The sequence below is a fragment of the Erythrolamprus reginae genome, chromosome 13 (assembly GCF_031021105.1).
Source record: "Erythrolamprus reginae isolate rEryReg1 chromosome 13, rEryReg1.hap1, whole genome shotgun sequence".
Classification (NCBI taxonomy): Eukaryota; Metazoa; Chordata; class Lepidosauria; order Squamata; family Dipsadidae; genus Erythrolamprus; species Erythrolamprus reginae.
Window position 1 is genome coordinate 12,936,152 of NC_091962.1, and position 24,547 is coordinate 12,960,698.

A 24,547-nucleotide genomic window follows, 5' to 3' on the forward strand; every position below is an offset into this window, starting at 1 on the left:
GAGATTGATGACAGCATCAAGGCAAAAAGGGTCAGAAAGGGAAGGATGATTAGACCCACTGAGACATGGCTTTAGCGGCCAAACTGCCTGAATAATAATAATAAATAATAATAATAATAATTAATAATAACAATAACAACAATAATAATAATAATAGAAACATAGAAGATTGACAGCAGAAAAAGACCTCCTGGTCCATCTAGTCTGCCCTAGTCTACCCTGTATACAGTATTTTATCTTAGGATGGGTCTATGTTTATCCCAGGCATGTTTAAATTCAGTTCCTGTGGATTTACCAACCACATCTGCTGGAAGTTTGCTCTAAGCATCTACGACTCTTTCAGTAAAATCATATTTTCTCCTGTTGCTTCTGATCTTTCCCCCCAACTGACCTCAGATTGTGCCCCCTTGTCCTTGGGTTCACTTCCCTATTGAAAACGCTTCCCTCCTGAACCTTACTTAAATGTTTCGATCGTGTCCCCCCTTTCCCTTCTGTCCTCCAGACTCTACAGGTTGAGTTTATTAAGTCAACAACAACAACAACAACAACTCCTCTGGCATCTCCTGGTTCAGTTGATATCAATAAATAAATCAGTTGTCGAGGGCAGAAGAGTACAGTTTCCTGAAATCGCTGTACCAGGGGATGCCAGAGTCGAAGAAAAAGAACTGGAAACAATTGCGAAATATTGCAACCTGCCCATCAAAACTACACCCCTATGGATGAAACATGTAACCCTGATATGTCATCGGGGCACTTGGTACCATGTCCAAGAATTTCACAAAACACATCAAGAAGTTGCAGCTTCCTGCAATGACACCAGCGAAACTGCAAAAAATGTCTACGGAGAGGGGCAGCATACAAATCTAATAAATAATAATAATAATAATAATAATAATAATAATAATAATAATTTTTACAAAACCTGCACTACTGGGAACATCATATATATTAAGAAGATACTTGGTTGATACCTGGGACACTGGCAGCAACCCCGTTATCAACCATTAGCACCCGTCAGTAGTATTTGTGACACTTTAAAATGTTCAGTTGAATATTTAAAAGAATGAATAAAAGATAATACAGTGTTCCCTCAATTTTCACGGGGGATGCGTTCCGAGACCACCCGCGAAAGTTGAATTTCCGCGAAGTAGAGATGCGGATGTAAATACAGTGCTCCCTCAATTTTCGCGGGTTCGAGCTTCGCGAATAGCCTATACCACGGTTTTTCAAAAAATATTAATTAAAAAATACTTTGCGGGTTTTTTCCTATACCACGGTTTTTTCCACCCGATGACGTCATTCATCATCGCCAAACTAATAATTTTTGCAAATAAATAACAAAAAAAATAATTATTGTTAATAAATATCAGGATCACTAAGTGTCTTATTCAATGGTGAGTACCAGTAATAATGGTGAGTAAATGATTGTTAAGAGAATGGGAAATGGTAATTTAGGGGTTTAAAGTGTTAAAGGAAGGTTTGTGATACTGTCCATAGCCAAAAATGGTGTATTTACTTCCGCATCTCTACTTCGCGGAAATTCGACTTTCGCGGGCAGTCTCGGAACGCATCCCCCGCGGAAATCGAGGGAACACTGTACACTATTTTTGGCTATGAACGGTATCACAAACCTTCCCTTAACACTTTAAACCCCTAAACTGCAATTTCTCATTCCCTTAGCAACCATTTAGATTATTACTCGCCATGTTTATTTATTAAAGCTTATTTAAAAAATATTTATTAAATAGGCGTTGATTGCTTACCTGAACGCCTCTTCTCGTACGGTGAGCGGGTACAGCAGTCACATGGGGTTGCTCATGTCCAATCCGGTGGAACTGAGCCTAGTATTAAAAAAGCTTGCCGGATCCGCCCCTTCCCCAGAATTCGCGAATCCATAGACTAGGCTCAGTTGTGAAGCTCTGTAGTGTTCAACTCTCATTGTTAGAGGAAGAAAGATATAGAAAGGTAAAGAAGACACATACAAGGGCGGGAAGTGACTGCTGTACCCGCTCACCGTACGAGAAGAGGCGTTCAGGTAAGCAATCAACGCCTATTCTCCGTACTGAAGGAGCGGGTCCAGCAGTCACATGGGACATACCCAATAGATGGTCCCTAGGGTGGGATTAGCTTGCTATCGTGTGAGATAACGGATTGGAGTACCCTTCTGCCGAAGGCAGCGTCCGCTGAAGCGTAAGAATCAATCTTGTAGTGCCTGATGAAGGAATTTGGCGAGGCCCAAGTGGCTGCTTTGCAGACCTCCTCCAACGGGGCTTGAGTCGCCCAAGCGGCCGAGGTGGCTGCGCTCCTGGTGGAATGCGCTGTGATGTTCCTTGGAACTGAGAGGGAGGCCGACTCATAGGCCTTAGATATAGTCCCTCTGATCCAACGGCCTATTACTGTTGAAGACACTTTGGCCCCCATGACTCTGGGATGATAGGCTACAAAAAGTGCTTCTGACCTCCGAAAGGGTCCTGTGCGTTGGATATAGATTCTCAGCGCTCTGGTGAGATCCAGGGTGTGCCATCTAATTGCCAAGGGATGGTCTCGTTGGAGGCAGAAGGAAGGTAGGACAATATCCTGAGATCTGTGGAACATGGAACTGACCTTGGGTAAGAAGGTGGGGTCCAGTCGCAAGACTACCTTGTCCTGATGGAATTGGCAAAGGTCCTGCCTGATTGAGAGGGCAGCCAGCTCCGAAATGCGTCGAGCAGAGGTAATAGCCACCAGGAATGCTACCTTAAAGGATAGGTACCTGAGGGACGCCGATTTTAGGGGTTCGTATGGTGCCTGCGTGAGGGAATGGAGAACCCGTGGCAAATCCCATGATGGGTACCTGTGGACCTTGGAAGGTCTGAGGTTGGCTATGCCCTTGAGGAATTCCTGAACTTCAGGGAAGGATCGGAGAGGCTGTCTGCGGGGACCTCCTAGGACAGATGAAATGGCTGCCAGATGACGCCGGAGGGTGCTGGTGGAAAGTCCTTTATGGAAGCCTTGCATAAGGAAGGAAATTATTCTGTGTATGGGGATGCACAGAGGGGAGAGACCTTCCTGTAGACACCACTGGTGAAACTTGGACCACGTGTGGTCGTAGATTCGATTGGTCGAACCCCTTCTGGCTTTTAAAATGACCTCCACTGAATCGGGGTCATGACCACGCAGCTCTAAATCTCTCCTGATAACAGCCAGGCGGTGAGGTGGAACCACTCCGGGTCTGGATGGAAGGAGGCCCCCTGCCGCAGCATATCCCCCGAAACGGGGAGTCGCCAAGGGTCCTGGACGGACAGCTGTTGGAGATCCGCGAACCAGGGCCGGCGGGGCCAGTGAGGGGCGATTAGGATTACTCGGGCCCTCTCGGTGAGGACCTTGTGAATCACGTCCGGGAGGATTGGAATTGGAGGAAATGCGTAGAGTAGGCCTGGAGGCCATGGACTCCGGAGGGCATTGATTGCTTCCGCTCCCGGGGATGGAAATCTGGAATAGAAGCGAGGGAGTTGGGCGTTCGCATTGGTCGCGAAGAGATCCAGAATTGGTAGGCCGAATCTGAGGGTGATTTGATGGAACAGGTCTTGATGGAGGTTCCATTCTCCTGGGTCTATCGTTGCCCGGGATAGCCAATCCGCCTGGACGTTGAGACTCCCCGAGATGTGATCGGCTAGGAGCGACTGGAGATGTTTTTCCGCCCAAAGGCCCAGCTTGAGGGCCTCCCTCATGAGAGCCTTGGATCTCGTGCCCCCCTGTCTGCAAATGTGGCTTTTCGTGGCAATGTTGTCGGTGAGAATGAGAACGTGCCGGTTGGGAATGCGAGGAGAGAAATGCTTCAGAGCCAGGGAAACGGCTCTTAACTCTAGCCAATTGATTGGCCTGGAAGCTTCCTCCGGGGACCACGTGCCCTGGGCTATCATCCCCTGGGCGTGGGCGCCCCATCCCGATAGACTGGCATCTGTGGTGATGACAAATTGATCCGGGCACCTGAACGGGGATCCTCTGTCCATGGCCGGAGACTTCCACCACTTGAAGGATCTGCGAACACTCAGTGGGATGACAATGCGTCGATTTGAGTTGCTGTGCCCTGATCTCTGAAAAGGTAACAGGAGCCACTGGAGTTCCCTAGCATGAAGGCGAGCCCAGGGAATGATGCCTATGCATGACACCATCTTCCCCAAAAGGGAAGATAGAGTGACTATGGAAACTGAAGAATTAGATAAAATGTTAGAAATTAACTCCACTATACTGAGTTTTCTCTCGGGAGAGAGAAAAACCTGGGAGGATTCTGAATCAATAATGGATCCCAGGTGAGAAATGGATGTGGAGGGTTGGAGGTGGCTCTTATCAAAGTTGATGGAAAATCCATGGTCCTGAAGGACTGACATGGTGACAGAAAGGTCTGTTTTCACTTTCTCTAGGGAGTTCCCATGAATTAAAATATCATCAAGATAACATAAAATGTGGATGGGAAACGCCCTGATATAGGCCGCCAGGGAGCCCAAGAGCTTTGTAAAGACCCGAGGGGCTGAGGAAAGGCCAAATGGCATCGCCCTATACTGGAAATGCCTGCCTTGAAAGGAAAAACGTAAAAATTTTCTGTGGCATTTGGCTATAGGAATGTGAAGGTAGGCCTCAGTGAGGTCTAAGGAGACCATGAAATCTCCCGAGTGAATGGCGGCCAAAATAGAAGACAAGGAGTGCATCTTAAACTTCCTATATTTGATGAATAAATTTAGTTTCTTTAAATCCAAAATAGCTCTCCAACCTCCGGAGGGCTTTGGAACCATAAATAGGATGGAGTAAAAACCTAGGCCCTTCTGACCGGAAGGGACCGGTTGAATGGCTCTGATGGACAATAGATGAGAAATGGCCTCCTCCATACGGTTACAATCTGAGGATGACCTGGGAGAAGGGCAGGAAATAAAACGTTTAGGGGGAGGAGAAATAAATTCTAAAAGAAGGCCTGTTTGAACAGTGTCAATGACCCAAGGGTCCTTGGAGGTGAGACGCCAATTAGAGGCGAAATGAGCTAGGCGACCCCCTATGGGAATAGAGGTAAGATTACCATCTAGGTTTATTTGAAGCCCTGTTAGAGGAAGCTCCCCTTTGGAAGCGAAACCCTCTACCCCTGGAGTTCCTACCTTGGGAACGAAAGCGGGGGGAATACTGACCTGGAGATCTCTGGTAGGAAGCCGCTTGATCTTGCTGGCGCCCTGGGCGACGAAAGGACTGCGTTTTGGTAGCCTTTTTTGTGGTTGGTCCCAAAACCTTCTTCTTGTCCGTGGTTTCCGTGAGGAGTGGATCCAGAAGATCACCGAAGAGAAGGTCGCGCTTTAAGGGACCCTGGGATAACTGCCACTTTTGGCGAACTCCCGCTTGCCAAGGGCGAATCCATAGGAGTCTTCTTGCCGTAGTAGAAGCTGCAATAGCCTTAGCAGAAAACCTAGTAGATTGCAAGGTGGCATCAGCCACGTACTGGGCAGCTGCAAAAACCTTGTTGAAGTCTTGTTGACCTCTCAAGTCATCAGGAGGAATATGCTGTTGAAGTTGGCGAAGCCACAGCAGCATGGCTCTGGAGAAAAAGGAAGCCGCTGCAGAGCTTTTAGTGGCCCAGGAATCAGCGGTGAATCCTCTTTTGAGCATTTGCTCAATGCGCTTGTCCTCTGGGCGGAGGACTTCCTCCGCCTCGCCTGGCACAGCCGCTGCCGAGTGAAGAATCTTGACAGGTTCATCCGGTTTGGGAAAGGATAGAAGCTCTTCATAGGAAGAGGAAAGTTTGTACAACTTTCTGTCCTTGGTGGAGGGATTAAGGCCAGAGGCTGGAAATTCCCACTGTTTGAGTAAAGCATCTTTAAACAACTTAGGCATAGGAATTACCTCGTTATCCTCCTGTTCCTCTGTGAAGTAAGGTAAATTCTCCTCCGGGGGATCAGTGGAAGTGGAGGCTTGTTTCTCCTGGGCCGCTAATCCCGTAGAAATTCTAGCTTTGAGGAGGAGAGATTTGAATAATTGAGAAGGAAAAATAGTAATAGGAGGAGGAACCTTTATTTGGGATTCCTCATCATCTGATAGGCCTTGAAAGGCATCCTCATCATCCTCTATATCCTCATATTCATCCTGGGAGGAATCTGAATCATCCTGAATAGGAGCTCTGACCGCTGGGGGAGAACCCAAGGGGCGGGAGGAGCGAGAAGGAGGAAGAGGTAAGGGAAGCTCATTGATGGTGGAGAGTTTGGCATCAATGGCTTTGGACAACACAGCAAAAATAGACTGGAACTCAGGAGGTAAACTGGAAATGTCAGCAGAAATGGCAGAAGAATCCCTAAAGGCCTGGGAGGATCCTGGCTGGGGGGAATCTTCAATAATATCTGGTTCCTCTGGACCTATGCCCCATAGGTTAGGTTGGGGTCTGTCTAGGTTTGGCTCATCCAGAGATAACACAGGGACCCCAGAAGGAGGCAGACTAGAAGCCTCTGGGGGGTCTTGACTACTGATTACTTGGGCCTGCACTTTCAAACGTTTTGCTGATTTGTCATGGATTTTTTGTAGGGCTAGGTCCCTTCTCTTCTCGGCCCTGGTGACCTTGGTCGGGGGGCGGGCCCCTGGAGAAGAGGAGGAAGAGGCCTGGGGGATACTAGTAATTTCATCGCCTGTAGGCCTGGCCTCTCTGGGACCTTTAGTTGTGCCTCTCTTGGGAAAAGTAGCCATAGTCTGACAATTAAAAGAAGACAAGGCTGAGCCAATAACTGAATAATAAGGAGAAGAATTTCAAGGACTTCCCAAGAGGAAGGATCCTGCTTCGAGGCCTCGAAGCTGCTGAAACTTGAGGACAATCTGGGCAAACCCAGAGTTCGTGCCCCCAAACCCAGCGGGGCCAGCCTCCCTAAACTTTATAATTAAGTAAACCAAGGCACTCTGGTTGGAGGCTTAGCCGGTGGAGAATTTAGCCTGGGACCCCCAAGGCCCGCTCCGGGATCCACGCGGTGGACTGAGGCCTACACGGCTGGCAGGGGGCCAACACGAGAGGCCTAGATTTAAAAAGGGCGCGAAGGCCTTCGCGCCGAAAAAGATCGCTGCGTAAAATTTCTTAAAGGGGAAGCGATCGACTAAGTCCAGGAGACTAGAAGGCGTCTCACTCCGCAGGAGGTATTTCTTAAGCCCTTAAATATTTTTGTATACAATAATCATCAATAATTCAATTGGTAAATACTTGCACCAGAACCTCCAGGCCAAAGGATTAGAAGAATCCACAAGCGGCCGCAGGAATCGTAACCGGCAAAACCGCCGGGGGAAAACGAAACCGCAACTTCTCCCAAGGAAAAAAACCTAGCCGCTTTTTTTCTTTTTTTCTTTTAAACGGCTGGCGCAATTAGTGCAAGTAAATAATAAAAGACAATAAATCTTACTACTTTTTGAAGGAAAAGATCGAAGGGAAGGTGTTAGATGTTGAACGAGCTATCACAATACAACCGCAGGATATGCGAACTGAGCGAATTCTGGGGAAGGGGCGGATCCGGCAAGCTTTTTTAATACTAGGCTCAGTTCCACCGGATTGGACATGAGCAACCCCATGTGACTGCTGGACCCGCTCCTTCAGTACGGAGAAGGTGCATGAAAGTTTGGCGATGACATATGACGTCATCGGGCGGGAAAAACCGTGGTATAGGGGGGGAAACCGCGAAGTATTTTTTAATTAATATTTTTGAAAAACCGTGGTATAGACTTTTCACGAAGTTCGAACCCGCGAAAATCAAAGGAACACTGTAATAATAACAACAACAACGATGTCAACTAAACATCTAAAATTGTATCATTAATATCATTGATTGGCGCTGATGGTTGATATGGGTTGCTTGCAGCCTCCTAGGTATCGACCAAGTATTTTCTTAAAATTATTATGGCACTTGAGTTTCATATTTGTTTGTTTATTTATTTGATTTTTATGCCGCCCTTCTCCTTAGACTCAGAGCGGCTTACAACATGTTAGCAATAGCACTTTTTAAAACAGAGCCAGCCTATTTCCCCCACAATCTGGGTCCTCACTTGACCCACCTTGGAAGGATGGAAGGCTGAGTCAACCTTGAGCCGGTGATGAGATTTGAACCGATTTTAATGAATAAAAGAGATAATGATGATGATAACAACAACAATATTAATGGCAGCAACCTGTATCAACCATCATTGCCCATCATTATTTGTGATACATTTTCAAATGTTCATTTGACTGAGTTTCATGTTTAATGAATAAAAGTTTATAATAGTAACAACAACAACTAGTACTACTACTACTAAAGTAGCTCAGCCTGCCAAACCAGAAAGTTCGTTGGAAAATAAAAAATAAAATAATAAAATAACATAACCAGCAAAGGAAGGATGATAGATTGCAAACCTGCCAAGGATTTTTTTTAAAAAAGCTGCTATTAAAATGCTCAGCCGCCAAGATTCGATCCCTCAACAGTCAAGACAGGAAGTCCCCTCCTCTTTCAATGGAAGGTGCCAACACCACGGCGAGCGTGTCAGCACTGAGCCTTGTGGGGCAGGCCCATAGAAGAGGAGGCACACCAGAAAAGAAGGGGCTAGGGGACCGACAGCCTTCTATGCTAGGGCGGATTGGGGGATCGGAGAGGATTACGGGGCTGGGGGGCTGAAACGTATCAAAAAGGGCTGCAGGAATTGGGGGGACGGGACATGGCAGTCGTGTTCTAATATCTGAGGGGCTGCCCCAAACAAGAGGGGGGGGGTTCCAACCTGCTCTCCAAAACACCCAAAAGGAAGGACAAGAAATTAATCAAGGAGAGAGGCAACCTAGAATTAAGGAAATTTCCTATCGGTGACACCGTTGGCTGCCCCAACACTGAAGGTTTTGAAGAAGAGATTGGACAGTCATTTTGCCTGGAATGGGAGAGGGTCTCCCATTGAACAGGGGCTCTTATTTCCTTCCTCCCCTTTTTCTTTTCTTCCCTCCTTTCCTTTCTTTTCCCTTCCCTTCCTTCCCTCCCTGCCTCCTTTCTCCACAAACCTCAGTCCCTTCCAGCACTGATGAGATTACCTAGTTCGGTCACGAAACGCCGGCAAGCAAAACCCCCAAGCTCAGAGACCACCATGGACTCCACCCCGACCCACCGAGGATTCTGGGGAGAGCCCCCTCACAACTCTGAGAAACCCTTTCACAAAGCGGGCTCTACTTCGACCTCTCCAAGGCGGGGAAAAGCACTCGCTTACCTGACAGGCCTTGCGCGGCCTTCTCAATCGGAGGCAAGGTCTCCTTCCGGAGCAGGGGCCGTCCGAGCGATCCTTCTTGGGGGCCGAAGAACCCAGAGCCCTCGGACAGTTTCTTACGGCCGCCGGCCGAGCCCGCGGAGTGGCAGCTGCCTATTGCACTGGTAAAAAGATTGGTGTGTTCGTCGCTACTGGCCGGCTCGGAACTCGGAGTGAACCTCCCCAGCGGGAGGTTGGGAGGAGAGTCGGAGCAGTCTATTTGCAAAGGGGTCTGTAATCCCAAAGTCCGGCCGCCGTTTTCGGTGACGTCCCGCCGGGACCACTGCTCCTCTCGGCCCAGCAGCCCCTTGGCGGGCGAGAGGTGAGGGCACGTCATGTGGCAGCGATGCTTCTCCTTATGCTTGTACCGCTCGCCCACGGCCTCCTTGCCGAACCGGTAGCGCTTCAGGGACTCCAAGACCGTCCGCGAAGAGCCGGCGGGCGGCAAGGCCTCGAGGGAGACCGGCGGCTGCTCCGAGGAGCGGTGTTCCCGGTGCTTGTGGCGGTGACGGTGCTTGTGCTCCAGCATCCAGCTGTAGGCCATCTCGGGTGGGACGCTGGGGTGATAGGTGCTCATGGAGAGAAGCGGCGCGCGGCTGGCGGTCAGGAAAGCCTCCTGGCGCAGCAGCTTGTGCTTCTTCTTGCGGTACTTGGCAGGGTTGAGGAGCAGGTGGCCGGCGTGCATGTAAGAGGGGGGAGGGAGCGGGGTGGTGAACGAGGGGGAGGGGGGAGGGGGGGTAGAGGGCGGGAGGGTAGCGCCCGTAGTAGCCCAGGCCGATGGGGGCCGCCAGGGGCGAAGGGGAGTAAGGCATGCTGTAGGAAGGGTAGAACCCCGTGCCGGAGAGCGGGAAACTGAGGCCGTGCACGAAGGGCATCTCGGCCATGGCTTCCCGCATTTTTGGGGGGCGCCCCCGCTTTTTCTTCAGGTCCGGCTTGCGGAGGTAGTGCAAAGGGTCCAGGGAGAAGCTGGGGTGGCTGTAGATGCTGTTGAAGTTGATGCGGAAGATGGTGGGCAGCAGGTCCCGGGGGATGAAGTGGTGGCTGCGGTGGGTGATGCGGATCTCGCTCAGCCGGCTGATCAGCTCCTCCAGCTCGGCCAGGAAGTCGGGGTCCTGCCTGCCCCGCAGCTGCGGGAACTTCTTCTTCCGCTTGCGCTTGGGCCGCTTCAGCTTGTCGTACGCCAGGTAGTCGTGGGCGTGACGCTTGCACTTGTGCTTGTGCTTCTCCTTCAGGCCGCCCAGGACGGCCGAGGCCTCGGGGGTCACCAGGGAGACGTGCTCGAAGGCGTGCCGGCGCTTTTTGGGCCCGCAGAACTTCTCCGCCCGGTCCGACGTGCTGTTGTTGTCGGTGCCAATGCCGCTGTCGCTCGGCACCGTCTCATCGCTGTGGGACTCGCTGATGGGGGACGGGGTGGCTTCCTTCAGGGAGCCCAGCTCGCTCATGTGGGAAGGGGAGTTGGGGAGCAGGGTAGGGGGGGAGAGCCTCCTCCGGGCCCGCGAGGCCTTCCTCATGGCCAAGGTCTGGACCACGCTCCCTTGCCGGCTGTGCAGGTGGAAGCAGGACACCGAGTTGGGCTCCACGAAGCTCATGTCGCTGCTGATGGGGCTCTGCCCTCCGCTGGTGCCCGACGACTGAGAGCAAACGGGGGACGGGAGAACCTCGGGGTTGCTACTGGAGCCTGATGGGAGCAAGGGGCCGCCTGCTTGTCCCAGCATCCCTCCGCTGGTCTGTTGGCTTGATTTCTCCAGGACAGCGAAATTCGAACCGGCCGCCAGAAGGCTGCTCAAGATGGCTTTGGGCTTCCTGCCCCGTCTCTTTCCTATGTAGATCGTTCCTTTCTTGCTGACGTTGATCTGCTGGCCCAGTTTGGTGCTGAAGGTAGCCGCCAAGCTGGAGACACTGGTGTGGGCTTTGGATTGGACTTTCCCCTTGCTGGGTTCCGTCGAGGAAGAGAGGATCTGGTTCAGGATCTTCTTCCTCTTGAGCGTCTTCATCTTGTTGATTTTTCGGATGATGGTTTTCACCAGCTGACCGTTGCTACGTTTGACTTCCTTGTGCTCCGGTTCGTCTTCCGGGTCGCTGGCGCTGCCGGCACTCGAGTCTCCGTTGTCTTCGGTGTTGCTGAGTTGGCTGCGGCTTTCGAAAAAGTCCCCGCTTGGTGGTGGTGGCGGCGGCGGCTGGTCCACGGCATCATCGGTCTCATCCACCTTTTCGGGAGTGACGAAAGGGGCGGCGGAAAGGACGGGCGGTTTCATCTTGACTCCTGAGTGCATCGGCCGTTTGGGGCGGCCTCGCTTCTTCGGGAAATCTTGCCCCGCGAGGCTCTGGCGGAGGGAAGGGATCTCCACTTCCGGGTGCAAGACGGGGGGCTCCTGCTCTTCCTTGGACTGCATGGAGAAGACTTTGGAGGTGGGGATTTTCAAGGCCCGCTTGGGCGGCCCTTCCAACTGGGGCATCTCCTTGGATTTCGACCGGTTCCGTTTGGACTTGAACATGTCGGGGAAGAGGTCGTCCGACAGGCAGCTCACAGACATCGGCACGTGGGTGCTGTAGAACTTCCCCGATTCCTTCTCCATACTGCCCAGCAGAGAGAGAGACTGCAGGCTGCTGTTTTTGCTCAGCTTGGGCAAATGGCGTTTCAGGAAGTCGCGTTCAGCAAAGGCGGGCGGGGGCCCCGTGTTTTCAAAGAGCTTGGCCTGGTCCAGGCTGCTACTGGACAGCGGGCCGCAAGAGACATTTTTTAAAAGCTCGGGCCTCTCTAACTCCAGCTCTTTGGGAGACCGGCAGGCTTTCGTCCAACGGGGCTTCCTCCCTTTCCGTTTCTTCAAGGGCTTGCCGCCCTGGGAGTCGGCGCTGCTGCTCCCCCTCAGCATGTCCAGGCCTCGCCTCGGTTTCCCTAAAGAGCTCACCGCCCCCATCTTGAGAAAGGGCTTGTTGTTGAACAGGCTGGAGAAGCTGACCACTGAAGGGGCGATGGGAGCGTGGAGGTTGCCTTCGCTGACTAGGCTGGCTTTCTTGCATGGGGCAGGACCCAGTTTCGATTCCTCCGTGCAGACTGAGTTGGGAACAAGCCCTTTGCTGGCTGCGTACAAGCCGGGATTCCCCAGCCTGTTCATAACGGAGCGTGCGCCGTCGGAGGCAGACGGCATCTTGCCGCTCTGTTCGGACAGGCTGTCTAAGAGATCCGGCATGTGGTTTGAATGCGACGGGTTGGAGGGGACTTGAGACAGAGCCGTCGGGGGACTATGGGTTAGACTAGCGACCGAGGCGGTTGGGGAAGGGGAGGGGAGCCCTCCCTCCCCTACGGCACTAAACGGAGACTTGGCGGTCGAGATCTCCGAAGCGCCTCCGGCAGTCCTGAATTCAGGAGAAGTGCAATACACCGGGAGATGCTTCTCTTGCTTTGAGGATTCGGGTGGGCCCCTGTCGCCGGGCGAGATCTCCTGCTGACCGCAGGCCCTGTCTTTGCTGGAAACGTCTCGTTGGGACGGCAACTTTTCCGGGAGGCTGTCTTTGCTCTGCCTCGCCAGGTGCTTTTCGAATGGTTTACTGCCCCCAGCCCCGTCCTTCGGAAGCCCGGCGGGCATGTGGCCTTCCAGAGGGGCCGAGCCGCTACCACAAGACCGCTTGTAGGGCTCTGCCGGGAGGTTAGCGGTGTCAGCTTTCATCACCCCCAAGTCCTTGCTGGCGAAGCCCGCCAAACTGGCGCTCCCCATCAATTTCTTCCCAGAGTCCTTTGAAGTTAGAGAGGCCATAATGCCCACCCCCATGTGTTTCTTGCCGGAGTCTTTCGCCATCAACCCAACTGGGGGCCCGGCTGCCGATGGCTTCTTTCCAGACTCTTTGTTAATCAATCCGCTTGAGGTCCCAAAACTCGGCGGCTTCTTTGCCGAGTCCTTGCTGACCAATCCGACCGGACCGCTGGAGCCCAGGTGTCTCTTTGCAACGTCTTTATGAAATAATCCAACCGCACTTCCGGGCAACGGAAGTTTCTTCAGGGAGTCTTTATTAACCAATCCGGGCGGACTGACCATGCCAAGGGATTTTTTCCCGGGATCCCTGTTGACCAATCCGATGGGACTGCTGGTCCCCAGCAACCTTTTCCCACAGTCTTTGCTGGCCATTCCAGACAGTGCCATGCTTGTCACAAGCAGTGGTTTCTTTCCGCCTTCCTTGCTGATCGGTCCGACCGGGCAGCTAAGGACGGATGGCCTTTTCTCATAGTCCTTGTTGGTGAGCCCAGCCATGCTTGGACAGGACCCTGGCTGTTTTTTGCTCCCGTTTTCCTTACTAATTAAACCCCCGGAACCGCCGCTGTTTCCTGGTGCTTTCTTGGCAAGCTCCTTGTTGCCCAAGTTGAGGCCGAGGGCGCCACTTGAAATTGGTTTCTTCAGGAAGTCCTTGGTCGCAGTAGCCGCAGGGGCCCCAGGCGACAGCAGCTTCTTTCCAGAATCCTTAGCAAATCCGGAAATGACCGTCATGGGCGGCTTCTTCTGCTTTGGTTTGGAAGACTTGGCCAGAGGGCAGGTTGAGATCAGCTGGGACAGTTTCTCTGTTACCGCCGGGGGTCCGTTGGCCTGGGCTCGCTCTTTCAAGTCGGGCTCGCGGCTGCCGGTGGGAGTGGAGAAGGCCGATTTCGCGTACTCCAGCCCTTCTGAACGCTGAGGGGAAAGCTTCTTCAATGCTGGGCTGCTAGCTCGGGCTCTGCTCTCGGCAAGCAAGGTCTCCACCATCGCTGGGCCGGCCTCTCCGCTTTTCTTGTACAGCTTCGAGGAGTCCTGCAAAATAAAACAAAACAGACACTTTAAAGCATCCGCGTGGTGGAGAAAACTATACACGTTGTTATCAAGACCGAATAACAGTGCAGACTAGAAAATACGTATGTCACCCTGCCGGGATTACAATATTAATTTTTCTTTAAAAAAATATTTATTTTTTTTTGCAAACCACATTATTGACAATGTGAACCTGAGTCTTGCTCACAAATACTTTAAGACTGGAAAATGTGGACAAGATAAACCGTGTCTGTTTGTGTAGAGAAGCCCTCCGGAAAGGCAGGGTCTTTCTTTCTGAAGGGAAGAAACATAGTCTGGAAAAAACATCTTTGAGACAACCATGACCTGGGTGACTGGGAATCTTCGCAGACACAGGGACTGAAAGTAAAGTGTGTGTGTGGGGGGGGGGGGAACTCTGTGACAGAAGAGGAGGGTTGGGGTTTTTTTAAAGACAAGCTTTAAGCATGATGTCTCAGGACAGAAATAAAAATCCTACTGCAAGAATGCAGGAAAGAAACCAAAGATTTTTCAGAAAATATATGTATGTATGTATGTATGTATGTATGTATGTATGTATGTATGTATGTATAAATAAAAGAATAGAATTTTATTAGCCAAGTGTGATTGGACACATAAGGAATTTATTTATTTATTTGTCTGTCTGTCTGTCATATCTATCTATCTATCTATCTATCTATCTATCTATCTATCTATCTATCTATCTATCTATCGGATTTGTATGCCGCCCCTCTTTGGAGACTCGGGGCGGCTAACAGCAATAATAAAACAGCATATACAGTAATACTAATCCAATAATAAAAACAGTTAAAAACCCATCATTATAAAAACCAAACATACATACAGACATACCATGCATAAAATTGTAAAGGCCTAGGGGGAAAGAGTATCTCAATTCCCCCATGCCTTGCGGCAGAGGTGGGTTTTAAGCAGCTTACGAAAGGCAAGGAGGGTGGGAACCAATTTGTCTTGGTTCATATGTACATAAAAGAAAATATAAGTTTGTCAGGACTCATTACACACATATACACTCATTCATTCATTCATTCATTCATTCTTTCATTCATTCACTCATTCAATACTTGTAATATGTCAGCAGTAGCTGGAGGCCTCATATCCCATGTAGCATTGAATTATGGCCAAAGTATTATAGATTGGGAAGCGGGTGATTCCTTACTAGTTTGTAGGCAGAGGGGCAATCATACCCCCTGACACCCTCAACTTACAAAACTAGTTGCTGAATGGGGCTAGAAGCAATTTGGGAAGGGAGATTCTTGAAAATTCCACCCCCACCCCCCCAATACGGAGGTTTTTTCCTCTTTCGAAAAGTCTCTTGCTGTTTATTTATTTATTATTATTTATTAATTGGATTTCTACGCTGCCTCTCTCCGAGGACTTAAAAACACATCCGTAAGTCCAATTCCGAAATGAAAGGAATTCCCTCATTTATCCAGGTTGCTAATTAATATTTCATTCGTAGGTCCTCCAGCATGCTGGGGGATTTCCAGAACAGAATGGGGAGGGGGGGAGAAAAGACATGACTATTTAACTGGAGACATAATTTAGTGTAGGCAAGGAGGCATCATTAGGGGAGGAAAGGAAGCCCGTCAAACACATTATTTCTCTTCCCCAGCTGTGCCATAAATGCTCTTCTAGGAGAGGCTTAATCTTACAGGCTGGTAGGAAGATGAAGCAAAATGAAACAACTAAACTGACTAAAGAACCATAGCTAGCTAGCGATATAGAGGATGGATGGATGGATGGATGGATGGATGAATAGACAGCCAGAGAAGACAGGGGAGGGGGGAGGGCAGGTGTCAGCAACCAGTGGCTCCAGAGCGCTTTGAGTTTTAAGTTTAAGTTTCCGTCTCCGAGGACTCGGGGCTGCTTACAACATATTGTGAGCCCTCTGCTGTGGCTCCATGTAGTAATCCCACTACTGGCTGACTCCGGCCTTTGCCTTCCCCTCCCAGTCAATCCTCACCTAGCTTGAGAACATAAGAGTGGGGGTGGAGAAGCGGCCAGGGCAGAGACAGTGAGATGCAGAGATAGGTAGGTAGGTAGGTAGATAGATAGATAGATGGAGAGGGGGGGGGGGGAGAGATGTCAAAAGGGTTTTGTGGTTCCCGTTGTTTATTAACAACTGGTTCTCTAGAAGGGGAGCTAGCTGGAGGGTAGAGACATAGAGGATGGATGGACGGACCGACAGACAGAGAGAGCCCTTTCATATTTTACATATCGCAACATTCCTTTTGAGCAGATCTACAATCTTTTATATACATTATTGTTATATTTATTATTATTATTTATTAGATTTGTATGCTGCCCCTCTCCGTAGACTCGGGGCGGCTCACAACAGTGATAAAAACAATACATGGTAACAAATCTAATAATTAAAATCTAGAATAACAGTTTTACATTAAAAAGTCTAAAAAGAAAAAAACCCCAATAGATAAAATACATACACACAGTCATATCATGCACAAAATTACATAGGCAAGGGGGGATGTCTCAGTTCCCCCAAGCCTGACGACAGAGGTGGGTTTTAAGGAGTTTACGAAAAGCAAGGAGGGTGGCGGCAGTCCTAATCTCTGGGGGAAGTTGATTCCAGAGGGTCGGAGCCGCCACAGAGAAGGCTCTTCCCCTGGGTCCCATCAGGCGACATTGTTTAGTCGACGGAACCCGGAGAAGACCAACTTTGTGGGACCTAACCGGCCGCTGGGATTCGTGCTGCAGAAATTATACAATTTCTACATAATTTTACAGCATTTTATAAATCTATATCTTCGTCCCACAGCTAACCCATTTATACTATTTTGTCCATGTTTCGTAATAGTCTTATTTGTTCATTTCTGGGCAATCACGTATCTAACTTCTTGCTCCAGAGGACAACAACAACAACTTTTAAACCACACACATATTGTTTGCAAAATAAGACCTAAGTGGATAATCCAAACAATGTTATCGATACATCAGAAAATGTTTCAAAGGAAGCAAAACCGAGCAATAAGCAAACAGGAAATAAAACAAACCAGGGAAAAAACCCTCTAGCCACGCCGCGAGAACACGACTGCCTGCTTAGGGTTTAACAAACAATGATGTGGGAACTGAACCCACAACAACAAGTGGTTGGAAGGGATTTTCTAAAAAAGTCATAACAATCACTTGGGTTTTATATATTGGTATTTGTGGGGTTTTAAATATTTTCATATTTTAAAAAGATAAATTATTGGGGTAGTCCAGTAACAGGCAGTCATCTTGGGAATCCCCTAGGTAACCTAACAAAGAGAAGGACTAAGGGGAGACATGATAGCAAGTTTCTAATATTTGAGACCCAAAAAAAGAGGGGGTTGGCCTATTCTCCAAAGCAACTGAAGGCAGGACAAGAAGCAAGGGATGGACACTCATTAAGGAGAGAATCAATCAACCTGGAAATAAGGAGAAATTCCCTGACAGTGAGAATAATTAACCGGTGGAACGACTTGCCACCAGAAGTTGTGGATGCTTCAACATTGGCAGGTTTCCAATGAAAGATTGTGCAACCATTTGTTTGAGGCAAACTTTCTGATTGACAAGCTCAGCGTCTCAGCCGTCCGGTTTATAGACACCTTGATTCCTGACCTTGCTCAACAGCCAGAGATGACCTTGACTGCCCCAAGCTTCCAAAGAGCTTTCAACTGTATTGCAATCTTTGCATTGCAACAGGTCCACACAGATAAGCCTTTCTGGAAACACCTGTTGTTGTTGTTGTTGTTGTTGTTGTGCCCCCCCCACCCCAAGAGGCCAAGTCTGAGAAAGTACCTGCTTTGTAGCAGGGGAGAAGGGGAGAGAGAGAGAGGGAAGGAGGGAGGGAAGGAAGGAAAGGAAGAAAGGAAGGAAGGAAAGGAGGGAGGGAAGGAAGGAGGAAAGGAAGGAAGGAGGGAGGGAAGGAAGGAGGAAAGGAAGGACGGAGGGAAGGAAGGAAGGAAGGAAGGAAGGAGGAAAGGAAGGAAGGAAGGAGGGAGGGAGGGAGGGAAGGAAGGAGGGAAGGAAGGAAGGAAGGAGGGAGGGAGGGAAGGAGGAAAGGAAAGAAGGAAGGAGGGAGGGAAGGAGGAAAGGAAGGAAGGAAGGAGGGAGGGAGGAGGAAAGGAAGGGAGGAAGGGAGGAAGGGAGGAAGAGAGGAAGGAAGGAAGTGTGGTTGCCATCCAGCCGAGCTTGGTGTGGTGATACAAATCTCAAGCCAGACTTCTCAGCCTGGTCCAGCAAGGGTCAAAACAGGACTCGGATGGGGTTACAGAACTGGTTTGGTAGTTTTTAAAAATAACAACAATAACAACAAGAGCCGGGGTGATGCAGCAGGTAGAGAGTGCTGTACTGGGTAAAATGAGGACCCAGAATGTGGGGGCCATATGCTGGCTCTGTTTAAAAAGTGCTATTGCTAACATGTTGGAAGCCGCCCTGAGTCTAAGGAGAAGGGCGGCATTAAAAAAATTGAATAAATGAATGAAATAAGTAAGTAAATAAATAAATAAACAAAACAAACAATAATAATAAATTCTTCTAACCAGCCACCAGCTGTATTTGCTGGGTTTGCGGCTTTCATTTTCTCCTGGGGGGGCGCGGGGGCGGCATAGGCAGAAGGTATTATATTTTACTTCCTCTTGTTGCGGCTGGGGTGGAGAGGGGGAAGGCGGCCGTAGCCATCATTGGCATGGCAACCTCTCTCGAAATTACAACCCGGCCTTCTTGAAAGTCACCAGCAACTCACTGGAGGACCCGTGTCAAAAACCAGCAGGTAGAAGAAGCAAGAGGTGGAGCTGGTAGGGTGGCGTGTGATGGGGCTGGGACCCGCATACGCAATTTCCTTGGGTTGTTATTGTTTTTAAACAAGTCTCTTAAGCATTCTGGAGGTCACTTCCGGAAAAGAAATAAAAGAAGTGAGAAAGACAGTGGTGGTAGGGGAAAGAAAAATAAAGAAATGACTTCCAATCTTCTTCTTAGCAGCTATTTCTCTCGCCTTTTAAAGTGAATATAACAACAGAATAACAGAGTTGGAAGGGACCATGGAGGTCTTCTAGTCCAGTGTTTCCCAACCTTGGCGACTTGAAGATATCTGGGCTTCAACTTCCAGAATTCTCCAGCCAGCATTTGCTGGCTGGGGAATTCTGGGAGTTGAAGTCCAGATATCTTCAAGTTGCCAAGGTTGGGAAACACTGTTTGAGTCCAAGTAGGAAACTTGTCCCATTTCAAACCCATAGTTGTCCAATCTCTCTTTTAAAACCTCCAGTGTTGGAGCATTCACAACTTCTGGAGGCAAGTCGTTACGCCGATTAATTGTTCTCACTGTCGGGAGAGAAGCAACTTAGAACTAAGGAGAAATTTCCTGACACTGAGAACAATTAATCAGCGGAACAGCTTGCCTCCAGAAGTTGTGAACGGTATGTAAAATTGGCATATAAGAACAGAGATGGTTTTGAAAGACTCATAAAAATTGAATCAAGGAACAATAGATGATTAATAGTGTACTTTAAAAAAGTATGAAATTAGTTAATATTTTTTTCTTTTTTCCCTTTTTTAGTACAGTATTTTCAATATTTGTGATTTGATATAGGGGTTTTTAGATTTAAGTAAAATGTGTAAAGAAAAATAGGAGTCACTGTGGCCTTAATTAGAATGTTAGAAATATTATTTGTCAGTATATATTTGAGGGAACGTTAATGAAGAGAGGTAATACGTGATGATTGTGATTGCTGGATGACAAGATTAGATAATTATTATTATTTTTTTTTTGCAGTAAGGGACAAAAGATTTACAGAGAAATTAATAATTTTGTATTATGATATTTTGGGGGATTCTACAAGAGTTACTAACAAAATACTGAATTTTATTGTACTGGAAATAGAAGATATTTGACATTGTACTAAAGCGTATGAAGGAAAAAATAAAAAATTTATACTGAAGTTGTGAATGCTCCAACACAGGAAGTTTTTAAGTAGATGTCGGATAACCATTTGAAGTAGTTTAGGGTTTCCTGCCTAAGCAGGGGGTTGGACTAGAAGACCTCCAAGGTCCCTTCCAACTCTATTGTTGTTGTTGTTGTTGTTGTTATTATTATTAAATGGATGAAAACCTTCTTAATTCCAGGTTGCTCCTCTCCTTGATTAGTTTCTATCCGCTGCGACTTGTCCTGCCTTCCGGTACTACTTTTGATTTTATTTTATTTTATTTTATTGGATTTGTATGCCGCCCCTCTCCTTAGACTCGGGGTGGCTAACAACATATGACAATCCAATACAAACAGTTAAAAACCCCTATTGTAAAATCAACATACATACGGACATACCATGCATAAAATTGTAAGGGCCTAGGGGGAAAGAGTATCTCAATTCCCCCATGCCTGGCGGCAGAGGTGGGTTTTAAGAAGCTTACGAAAGGCGAGAAGGGTGGGAGCAATTCTAATCTCTGGGGGGAGTTGCTTCCAGAGGGTCGGGGGTGCCACAGAGAAGGCTCTTCCCCTGGGTCCCGCCAAGCGACATTGTTTAGTTGGCGGGACCAGGAGAAGACCCACTCTGTGGGACCCTAACTGGTCGCTGGGATTCGTGCGGCAGAATAGGTTGACAAATTCTAGCCTTTTTAATTGCCAAACCACCTAGGACACAGTCTCAACCTGACTGCAACCTGTCAGCTGCCCCCTCAACAGCCAGATCCTAACCCACCAAACCCCACGGGAACGTAGCCGCAATCCATGGCAACTTACCCCAGAGCTTAATCCCAAACTGAGTTCTGGTGAGGCTCATGACCCAGTTTAGAACTGGCCCATCCCAATCTTTGCACGGGTTCAACCTTACAAAACCTCTTCCCCCACACCTGTCATTAAGGTAACAACTCGCTTATAGTTCACCTTTCAAAATACAGATTAGAAAAGACAACGGAGGAAAAAGGATCTATTCGTAATCGACAGGCAGAGAAGCAAATTCTTCAGGTAGAAGGCATTCCGGGTTCCAGCTAGTGCTGTGAAAACTGAAGAGGGCAGGCCCCAAAAACTCTTTCTCACAATTTCAGGAAAAAAAGCACCCCTGCCCTGATGCCAAAGTTGGGTAGAAGGGGGAAGATTTGGGAGAATTGTATAGAATATCTGGGATAAATTATCTCCTCCTCAGTCCAAGAAGCAACTGGGGATTAGGAAACCTATCTTAATACTTGCCACAGAGTAAATGACAGCTGTCACATGGGCAGACGGGGATTAAGAAAAGGTTGTTTCTTTCTCCACCTGACTTTACGCCTCTTTTATTTATTTATGCATGGGCAGATTGTCCTTAACGTATGATCAGAATTGAGCCCAACGTTTCTGTTGCTAAGCGAGACATCGGCTAAATGAATTTTTTTGCCCCCTTTTTAGGACCTTGCTGGCCTTATTATTATTATTATTATTATTATTATTATTATTATTATTATTACTACTACTACTACTACTACTACTACTACTACTACATTCAGATTATAAGACGCACCCAAAATTTCAGCCTCCTTTAGGGGCGTCCTAAAGAGAAGGGCGGCATATAAATAATAATAATAATTATTATTATTATTTATATGCCGCCCTTCTCTGAAGACTCGGGGCGTCTCACAGGGAACAAAAACAGCACAACAACAAATCTAATTAATTAAAAAAAATACTACTAAAATCCCATATGTAATAAAATCAGACAGCCAAGTCATTCACAACCACACAGTACATCTCGTAAATAGAGGAAGGGGGCTTGGTATAATTGCGCCCCCCCCGCCTTCCAGGAAATGGCTACTTTCAGCTGAAGGTTTTAACCTTGAGATTTCTCTGTAGGGGGCTCCTGGGGAAACTGAGGCCGCCTCAGAATCCACAGCGAGTGGGTTACAGGTCGGTTGGGGAATCCTGGGGGCTGAACTACACCTAGCTGGGAGGGTGAGAAACCCCCGATCTGGAGCATTACAAAAGAAAAAAGTAGGGGTGTGTGTGTGTGTGTGTGTAGCTTCTTGCCCTTCCGCAACGTCCTAGCAATACCTGGCAATGAAAGGGAGGCAGGTAGACAGGTGGGCACGCCTTACTGATGGACGCGCTGGGTTGTTGTTAGCCGATGCCACAAAACGTAGGCTCGAAAGGAAACCCTCGCAGGGCATTTTCCTCCACAGTGAGGAAGGCTGAAGGACGGACCATGGTGGTGGAGGAGGAGGAGGAGGAGGAGGGAGAATGTATTTTGCGGAGTTCGCCTGCAATATTCAAGGACGTTGCGGGGGCTGGAAAGACACCTGCGTTCAGCAATTTCCCGGGAAAGCGAGGGGGAGAGAAGGGGGGGGGATTCCATCTTGTTCGGCTGCTTCGACGGACTCACAAACTGCGTAGCGGGGTTGGCTGCCTCCCCCACCCTCCTTGCCGAGACTGGAACGGCCTCGGCAGGGCTTGGCTATAAATAGGTGGAAGATTCCAGCCGCTCTACGCTTGCTCATCTGGGCGGCTGCTCGCTTGCCCGGGTGCCTGAGTCGTGATTTCCCAAGGAAGCCAGGCCACCGAGGGCGTCCGAGCACGCTTAAGAACGGAGGGACAAAGGAGGTTTAAATAATAATAATAATAATAATAATCAGGATGGTGGTGAGGCCTGGACTGGATGTGTTGGTATGCAGACTGCAGCCTCTTGTAAAAACCCATCTGGGTGAGATGTGGGCAATTATGTGCGAGAGTCGGAGGCGAGATAAATTCCCAGCTCATTCGGGTTTTGCTCTGGTTTCCCCTGCAGGGTGAACTTCTGAGCCTTGCGGTTTGAAACGGGTGTTGCCTTGGCTCCTCTTTCCAACTTCCTCTGCTCCGTGGGCCTGGTTTAACCCAGGCCTGGAGCCCTTCTGAGCATGTACAAAATTCTCCCCCTCGGGAGGGAATCGAAGCAGCCAACGTCCTATCTGCGATCAGAGTGAAGCACTTCTAGACAGAAAGTGCAGCTACTGTCAAGCTTGGCCAGGGTAGCTTTCAATTTAGAAATATAAAGAGGGGAGGGGGAAGAGGTGGGAAAGGGAGGGAGGGAGGAAAAGAAAAAAGAACGCAAGAGGGAGGACAGAAAAGGAGAACGGGAAGGAAGGAAGGAATAGAGCATGAGGGAAGGACGGAAGGGAGTAAGAGGAAGGGAGGGAGGCATAGAGCATGGAGGGAGGAGAGGAAAGGAAGGAAGGAAGGAAGGAAGGAAGGAAGGAAGGAAGGAAGGAAGGAAGGAAGAAATAGAGCATGAGGGAAGGAAGGAAGGGAGTAAGAAGGAGGGAGGAAGGCATAGAGCAGGAAGGGAGGGAGGAAGAGTGGGAAGGAAGGAAGGAATAGAGCATGAGGGAAGGACGGAAGGGAGTAAGAGGAAGGGAGGGAGGCATAGAGCATGGAGGGAGGAGAGGAAAGGAAGGAAGGAAGGAAGGAAGGAAGGAAGGAAGGAAGGAAGGAAGGAAGGAAGGAAGGAAGGAAGAAATAGAGCATGAGGGAAGGAAGGAAGGGAGTAAGAAGGAGGGAGGAAGGCATAGAGCAGGAAGGGAGGGAGGAAGAGAGGGAAGGAAGGAAGGAATAGAGCATGAGGGAAGGAAGGGAGTTAATAGGGAGGGAGGCATAGAGCAGGGAGGGAGGAAAGGAAGGGAGGGAGGGAAGGAGTTTAGTTGAGAACCATTAGGAAAAGCGGGATATTTTGTAGTAGGTGACATCTGAGAGAGAGAGAGACAGACAGACAGACAGACAGACAGACAGAGACAGAGAGGCCTATACAAATCTACCAGGCTCTTGTTGCATCATACACACTCTGTGTTCTGCTTTTAGCACAATCACAGGCTTGCTCATCATTAGCAAATTCCACTTCAGGGCAAAACAAACAAACAAGCTAGGTTCAAAAGGGAGCCCTAGGGATAAATTTAATAATTCTGACAAAATTACTGGACAAATTACTGCCCTGTTATGTCAGACGAAATCCTTGGGCCTCGGGGTATCTTTTTTATTTAATTCCCCCTCTCCCTTTGGCACTGTAGGATTAAAGCCTCGTTTCCCGCCCTTTGCAATTTTAGGCTACGGACTGCTGCATTTTGCAATTTACGCATGAACCTTGCAGGGGACGTGGTGCAGAGGTGAGCCTTGCATCTGGGCAGGGATTACAATCTCCATCGTGCGGGTGGGGAATTCCGAGACCCATAACCCCCTGTGTATTTGGAGGACCCCTGAGAAGAGTGGCTTAGGTCGAAAGACGAAGAGTCAAAAGACGATTTCCCTCTTAGTAAGAAGAACACCTCCTAAACACCAATACCTCCAACTCGAGTGTTAACATTCCTTATTAGTCTTTTATTCACTTCCAAAACAAAAATAATAAGGAGTGGAAAAAGGGAAGTCCCTACCCCGGAGGCTCAGAAAATAAACATCCTAAAAATAGCACTGGAGGGTGTGATGATCAGAACTTTACCTGTGAACATCCTTCCCAAATTAAAATACATATATCTATATTTAACATTCCTCCTCTTTCTAAATTCCAACTGCGATAATAGCAGGC

At 48.7% G+C, this 24,547-nt stretch overlaps 1 protein-coding gene across 1 annotated transcript in view; it reads right to left on the reverse strand.

Annotated features, from left to right (window-relative positions):
• Nucleotides 1-24,547, reverse strand: part of ASH1L (ASH1 like histone lysine methyltransferase) — an 81,094-nt gene that overhangs the window by 50,432 nt on the left and 6,115 nt on the right. Inside the window, 2 exon segments of the mRNA XM_070766388.1 lie at nucleotides 9,208-9,979; nucleotides 9,981-14,021. Coding sequence (XP_070622489.1) covers nucleotides 9,208-9,979; nucleotides 9,981-14,021 — 4,813 coding nt within the window.